Source organism: Amaranthus tricolor, chromosome 4 (assembly GCF_026212465.1).
Source record: "Amaranthus tricolor cultivar Red isolate AtriRed21 chromosome 4, ASM2621246v1, whole genome shotgun sequence".
NCBI lineage: Eukaryota > Viridiplantae > Streptophyta > Magnoliopsida > Caryophyllales > Amaranthaceae > Amaranthus > Amaranthus tricolor.
This window is the reverse complement of record NC_080050.1, coordinates 1,547,304-1,554,982: the sequence shown is the minus strand read 5'-3', so window position 1 is coordinate 1,554,982 and position 7,679 is coordinate 1,547,304. Positions and strand designations below refer to the sequence as shown.

At 34.3% G+C, this 7,679-nt stretch overlaps 1 protein-coding gene across 1 annotated transcript; it reads right to left on the bottom strand.

Annotated features, from left to right (window-relative positions):
• Positions 1-337: 337 nt before the first annotated feature.
• On the bottom strand, positions 338-6,391 carry LOC130810564 (protein ENHANCED DISEASE RESISTANCE 4-like). The gene is made up of 6 exons (XM_057676671.1): positions 6,226-6,391; positions 5,836-6,010; positions 2,831-4,934; positions 2,644-2,704; positions 2,327-2,550; positions 338-789 (listed from the first exon to the last, which is right to left on the bottom strand). The coding sequence occupies exons 2-6, from the start codon at positions 5,951-5,953 to the stop codon at positions 735-737; spliced, it is 2,562 nt and encodes an 853-aa protein (XP_057532654.1). The 5' UTR covers positions 5,954-6,010; positions 6,226-6,391; the 3' UTR covers positions 338-734.
• Between the last annotated feature and the right edge of the window lie 1,288 nt (positions 6,392-7,679).

The following is a 7,679-nucleotide window of genomic DNA, read 5'->3' as shown; positions in this document are numbered from 1 at the left end:
TGAACACAAATTAGTGATGATCAATTACCCTCTTTTTTCCTCGTCTCTTGGGAACACTCAACACATAAGTTGACCGCTTTGGGAAAGAGGACACATTAGTATATTTGATAGATTTATTTTGAGTCAATAAAAATTATTCATACATAATTAATATGAAAATTATCGTATATAATATAATTTTTTATTGATTTTCTTATATAATGTCAATTTTAGATTAATCATAAATAATGTTAATTTTCTTATTACATTTTTGATATAAAGAGAAAATGAGAAAATAATAACAAAGGTTCCACAACAATATATTTTTTAATAAATTAAATCAACCAAAAGATTAAGCTAATGATTAATAATTAAAACTCAATAATATTTTATATCTCAATTGTTAGAAGCAGATTGAACACTTCATTAGACAAATATATTCACTCAATTTAACACCCATGGACTACAACACACTTCTAAAGATATACATCATTATAATAAATTGATACTAACATTACATGAATACCAAGATAAAGGAGTAAAGGACAATTCCTTTCTTCGTTTTAGGATGATCAAACCTCTCCGAAAAAAGCATAACCGCCCGTAAAAAAAAAAAATTCTTCGCAAGTTAATGGAGCCTCTCCGATAGCACGCAGATGCATTACGGTTCAACATTCGTAAGGGTGAGCTCATACTCTAGCCAATGGTACTAGTGTGACGGTGAGCTTGTAGTTTCATGAATGCACGCCTAGTCCCTAGGAATTCGCTTTCGGGACTCTCATGCCGAACCCATGCTTGACCTTTTCAATCCTGAAAATAATCGAGAAGACTTTGTAAAATGGAACTACATTTAGATTGAATGCTAATGCACCAAAGCTATGTTACTTGGATTCGGGTACTTAGATCCAACTTGGGTACATATTCATGTAATACACTTGGGAAATATCGTGAGAAAATTTACGAGTTTAGTTCAAATAAAGTGTTCAAGGGTCATATCAGTGTCGGAGTTTGCGGATCCGACTCGGGTACTTGAGGTGAACTGAAATGTACAAGTGAGCACCAAGGGAACACTAGGGACGGAAATGTTAGAGTGATGCGTTAAGGGGTAAAATTCATTCAAACTAAAGGAGAGTAGAGACATGGAGGTTGTTTTAGAGGAGAATAAGGTGGTGGTGAATTGCAACGTGATGAAAACGGAAGGATGGAGGCTATTACTTCCCTCATTTGAGAAGTAATTATTCTCCTAGGGAGAGGTGGATAACTTATTATTACCTACCCTAATGTTGGTATTCCATAATCACTCCCCCCCCCCCCCCCCCCCCTCCGCTTCTGTCTTCTCACTCATATTATCGCTAACAACCATGTTAATACTGATAGGCCGTGACAATTCGTCACATAATCACCCTGCGAGTCCACTCGTGTGGACACACCCATAGGACACCCGTAGGCTCGGGCCCACAAACCCACGAGTATAAGTGTGGACTTGCAGAAAGCAGATTGATTCCCGGTTCCCGATAAGCGCAAACTAATTTGATCAGCTCGGTGTTTTGGCCCACACAATTTGGCCAGAACCAATAAGCCAATAAACACTGAAGTGTTTTGGCCCTCAAGACGTCAATTGCCAGACCATTCAGATTGGGCAAAGTCATATCTCAAATCAGCCATCAGTTATAATTACCTCGTTTTTAAGTCTTTAAGCCCTGACCTATGGACAAATTAAGTAATTTAACGCTTTAAAAAAACCTTTTTCCTAACAATTTGATACCGACTCAACCAGCAAAATCTTTGCCATTCGACAACCAAGTTCTTATATGAAATAAAGAATACGACGTGACTCTAACATGTTTTGCATAATAGGGCATGACTCTAATATTCCCTGCACAACAAGGAAAAACCCATGATGGTCCTGCATAACAGGGAATCACCCTAAAATGCCCTGCATAACTAGTCATGACTTTAATATATCCTGCATAACAGGGCATGACTATAATTTAGCACTCCGTCTTAGGAATTCAACGATAAGCCCATTTTATCTATAAACATTGTAATGCTAAAATTTATGCAAACCGAGATTTATGATAAAAAGGGCTTTGATGTTGTCACAATCAGTATCACAAGATTCGCTAATCTTCTCACGAATTGTGAATCACAAAAAACGATTATGGTCAGTTTTGGGCACTTTTTTGGGCCACTTTGAGCGATCGCATATTCAAAAGGCAAATTAATTAGCAAATTATGTAACACTCGTCACAATCAAGGAGCAATTTAAGTGGCACATCCAGCATGTCTTAAAAGCAAGGACCTTTTGGACTAAGTGACCAATATATTAATAGGAAATCAAACTTACGTTGGGGCAAGTTTGCCGAGGCTGTCGAGCTCTTGACCAGAGTCTTCATCAACGACTCGTCCAGAGATCTCAATAATGTAAGATTTATCCCTAGCATCTGGGAGTCCTCTGACGGTAAGCAACTCTAAATCCTTTTGATGAAGTTCTCTTCCATTCACAAACACACTAGTGTTCCCACCGGCACATTTTTCTGGCATCCGATAATTGAACTCCTCAATAAATGGCTGCATAATGCAAGACAAATGAAAAAGTTACACGACAAATCCCGTAAACGGTCATCCCTAACAGAGAATATCATCACAATTTGCAAAACTTACGGGTATAATGCCAAGACATGGCCCACCCATCACACCCCAAAATCCAGCTCTATAATCATACCTGTATTAGAAATACGAGAATGTTAATGTAAGCCTAAGAACTACGAAACAATGTCGAAAGATGAAAAAGCAAAACAAAACACTGAAAAGTTCTTCAAATTTGGTATGATATACAGCAAAAACATACCAGTACTGTCCAGGGTATATCGGACCAGCCATCTTCTCGGCTTTCTTCACTAATTTGTCGGGTAATAGATGCCCATTAATAGTAACATTTCTTTTTCCGGTTTCCATGGTTTGATTGGATTTAGCGAAATCTCTAAAGCTCTTCTTTATAATACCTGCCAGAAATGAATCCCCACGACTCTTTACTTTCGGGCGATCATCTTCTTTGCCAAAATCTGCTGAGTCTTGTGGCAACCCATCATGTGTATAATCATTATGTGATATCTCCATCTCGGTCGCTAGTGACTCCTTCAAGGAATTCTGTCGCACGGTATTCTTGTTGGTGGTAACCCTCTCTTGATCCGAGCGACTACTCAAATTCCCCATCCCATAACGGTTTACAGCACGAAATTTGGATGTATAATCAAAAGGATCTTGAAGAGGTGAACCGGGCGGAGATGGAGAAGACGCTGCTTTCTCAAGTGGAACATGTGTAGAAGAAATTCCTCTTTTTGCAGCCAAATCGTCAGAAAACTGTTCATCCTCCGAAGTAGTAGCAGAAACCGAGTGAAGGTTGTGCGTTTCTTCGGACTTGCTCAAGCTCACACCCTGGCGAGTAGACAAAGAAACAGGGTCTCTGTCCATCGCTTGAAAATCATAAACCGAGTTAGCGTAGTCCTCCGAGCAAAAGCTTCCGTTATGAAAATGACCCAACCCATTGGATTTGTCAAGAGCCTCAGCAGTAGTTTTCTTTACGGCTAAGTCAATCGGTACAAGTTTTTCGTCTGTAACGGTGAAAGAGACTATAGTACAACACGCTCCACAGGTGATCTGCCACTCATCCTTCTTGCTAAACACCTTTTTGGGTAACTTTAAAACCTCGAAGCAATTATGACATGTCACAAAAGGAGCACCACCTACTACGGGATGGCAACGAAGTCCGCTATGTAACGCCGTCCGATGAGGACGACCACGAGCAAAACTTCCCGTTTCAACATTAATTTCACTCGGCCACCTCGAGTGGGATTGTGGATCAACTATTCTAGAAGTATACCCGTGTGAACCAAAAGTTTCGGGAAGTTCCTGATGGTTTGACATGTACTTATTCGCAACATGCGGAAACCTTCTATTGGCAAAGGCTGGTTGTGCAACTTGCAAAGGCGCTTGCAGTTGTCGGTCGTAACACCTATAGCATGAACATGGATGCTGGTTGAGTGCCATACCATACAGGTGTGGCTCAAAAGGCTCTAAGTCAGGACCCATATATTGATTATGACTCGGGATCCTTTGTGGAGGTCTTCGAAACATTTGAGTATCAAATGAATCTTCATACCTATGAACATGATTCGGGTTGTGCATTGAACTGTGGTAATTATGATTAAGTGGAAATGGCTCGTGATATTGATCAAAGTAAGGTGGTCGAGCAACATGTTTATCAGGAGATGAAAATTGTCGTGAAGTTTGGTGGAAATTAGATGGATGATTGCGAAAACCATCCACGGGTTCAACATACGGTTCTAAATGGGTCGGCCTACGCTCTAGTGCGGGTTTTTCACGGAACTTATCACTTGCATTGTTAACCCTACTAAGTTGATTCTTCAATTCATCCAACTTCCTCAAGAGCTCCTCTCGATCATGTTCTATGAGCTCAGCTGCATCGGCTCGACTAGCTTCGTTTTGATAACCAGAACCTAACGGATACTTTGATGAATCACCCAAGTAATTTATACTTGACGATCTCATTCCTTCCAAAGAACCTCGTCTAAACCGCCCAAATCGCTCCCCCGCTCCTATATCACTATATTTACGCTCAAACACTCGACTCGATCTCCTCAACAAATTTGTATCCTCCTCTTTGGTTTCTAACTTATCTACTTTACCTTCCAAAACGACATCTCCGATCTCATTAATACTTGAATTTCCATTATCAACTTCCCTCTTAGAATCATTACCAATTTCACATTTATTACTCACCCCTTCCTCATTATCAATCACAGAAACAGTCCCTTTACCCAAAATATTCTCTGACTTTCCTAAATTTTTCTCAGATTTATCTGAAACCACCCCAACCTTTTCCTCAATAGATTTCTGTGACCCATTTCCAGCTTCTGAAATACCCTTTTTTGCTGCAAATTAAAAACCCAAAAAAATGAATAAATCAAACAAAAAATAAACAAACAAAAACCCTCAAAATCACCAAATCATCATGCAATGATTCAATCTTTGATCAAAATAAATACAAAAAAATTTCATGTCAAACCAAAAAGATCAATTTTTTACATGAACAATAATGGGAAAACAAAATTTTAAATTACCAGCATAAAAATGTTTTAATTTTCTGAAGAATAAGAGCCCAAAAATTAGGAAAATTAAACAAATAAACAACAAAAACCCTCAAAATCACCACATGAATATGCAAAGATACAATCTTTAACCAAAATTAATACAAAAAAATAATTCCTCCCAAAAGATCAAATTTTTTACATGATAAATGATAGGAAAACAAACTTAACATAAAAAACCCCAAAAATGAGGTAAATCAAACAAACAAACAAACAAAAACCCTTAAAATCACCACATAAATATGCAAGGAGCAATCATTTGACCAACATTGTTACATAAAAAATTAATTTCAACCAAAAGATCAAACTTTTTACATGAATAAACAAATTTAACATTAAAAAAACCAAAAATGAGGCAAATCAAACAAACAAACAAACAAAAACCCTTAAAATCACCACATAATAATCCAAACTTACAATCATCAACCAACTTCAATACATAATCAACTTCATTACAAAAAAATATCAAATTTTTACATGAATAATGATAGAAAAACAAATTTAACATAATAAAAACCCAAAAATGAGGTAAATCAAACAAAAAAACAAACAAAACCCCTCAAAATCACCACATATTAATCCAAATTTACAATCATCAACCAAATTTAATTCATAATCAACTTCATTACAACAAAAATATCAATTTTTTAGATGAACTATAGAAAAAAAAAGGTAAAAACTTTACCTCTAAGAATAGCACCACATCCACCACACTGATACAAAGAATAATCAGGAAGTTCAGGCAGTAAATTTTCACACTTTGGGCAACGAACCAACCTGAGTTTAGATGATTCCACAGCCATTTTTCTGGGATCTTTTAGCCCAAAAAACTTACAAAAATACAAGTTCACATCACTGATCTACAAATACAACAAAATTTTAACTTTAATTCTAACTCAATCTAATGTGCCAAATAAAAAAGGACAAAATTTAGACTTTAATTTTATTGGTTTTTTTTTTTTTTTTTTGAAGAAATGTGTAAACTTTTTAGCAAGAAATTGACCCAACAAACATTAATGAAGTTTGAAATTAAGTAGAAGAAAATATAGAAACTCAGAAGTGAAAGTTTACTTACAATTTCTTCTGGGTTTTTTTGTATTATTGAAGATGAAAATGAATGGAAATATTATTTAGAGGGAAAATAAAAAATTAAAAAATAACTTAATGGGACCCTTTTGCTTTTTCTGGGTTTCACATTTGAGGAAAAAGATTGTGGGTTGGAATGCTTTTTTCTATTCTCGCGGTCTTTCCATAGATAATAAAGTAACAAAACAATATCTAAAATATTAAGGCAAATTTTCTTTTGATCAATTTTTATTTGATCAGTTAAAATTAAACTATTTATTATTTATAATTATTGTTAAAATAAATAATAGTTGAGTTTATTTTTAATAATTATACTGGATAAATATATTTATTTAAAAATAAATCATATTATTTTCAACAGATCGAGCAAAATTAAGTTTATTTTTTACAATTTCTCCAAAATTTAAACAAAATGAAATTTTAACTCTAATGTGTTAATTCTAATATCTAAATGAGAACAACAATGCTAAGGCATTAGCTTTAAGTGATTGAACTTAGGTATATGAATTAAAAATATCAGTTTTAATAGTCATCAACATGGATTATTTTTCTCCATTCATTTTGATTTTTTTTATCTTAAGTATTAAATAAGTAAGAGTAAGTATTTAAATTTGAGAGTGGATGTTTTAATTTTTCTAGTTCGACTATTTGGTCGAATTCAGAACTGCTTTTAGTAAATGACATTTTTCATATTATATGTCACAATCTAATACAGTATTTAGGAAGTATTAAATGAGAATTTGTTTGCTTTTTCAATAGATAAAGTTTTTATTTTAGAATATTTTTTGCATGTTTCGAGAAAAAGTGAAAAAGAAAAGAAAAGAAGTTTAAGATGATGATAGAACGATGTCGTTTAAAGGTACCAAAGAATAGAAATTGATGCTCATGTTTGCTTTCTCCTCAGTCTTCAGCTTTAATTTTACTTATGTTTATTTTTGTTATTTATATTATAAACCTTAAAAAATGTATTTTTTTAATGTTTAATAGTGACTTATGAGAGAAAGTAAAAGATGGGTTTTGGCCGTTGTGGAAAGATGAGTATTGTTAGTATTTTGGGGAAGTGATTGTCCAAAGAGTAAACTACAAGACTTGTTGTAGTTGTACACTTCATAGTTGATGACTTTGATTTTGAATGGATGTTTTAGAATAAAACATTCTCCATTTATAACTAAAGCCATTAACTTGAAGTTATACTCTTTCTCTGTCATGTTTAATTAGTACTATTTTTCATTTTAAATTATATCACTGATTTTACAAAAAAAAAAAAAAATTGACAATGATTCTACTCTCCTTTTAAAATTTCATTCACAAACTCAATTTTTGTTTTTATTTTAACAGCTTATTTTTATTATTATTTTTTTTTTGTCTTATCCTATTATCTAATTAATTTTTTTTTCTATAATTTTAAAAAGTGATGCGTTATGTGACGGAGATAAGAGATTA

What these genes read in the sequence shown, in the direction of transcription:
- LOC130810564 (XM_057676671.1), bottom strand. Translation starts at nt 5,953, where the DNA reads ATGGCTGTGGAATCATCTAAACTCAGGTTGGTTCGTTGCCCAAAGTGT. An exon ending in ATATACCCTGGACAGTACTG is followed by an intron (nt 2,705 to 2,830) that starts GTATGTTTTTGC and finishes TTTCTAATACAG; the next exon opens with GTATGATTATAGAGCTGGAT. An exon ending in CATGTCTTGGCATTATACCC is followed by an intron (nt 2,551 to 2,643) that starts GTAAGTTTTGCA and finishes TGCATTATGCAG; the next exon opens with CCATTTATTGAGGAGTTCAA.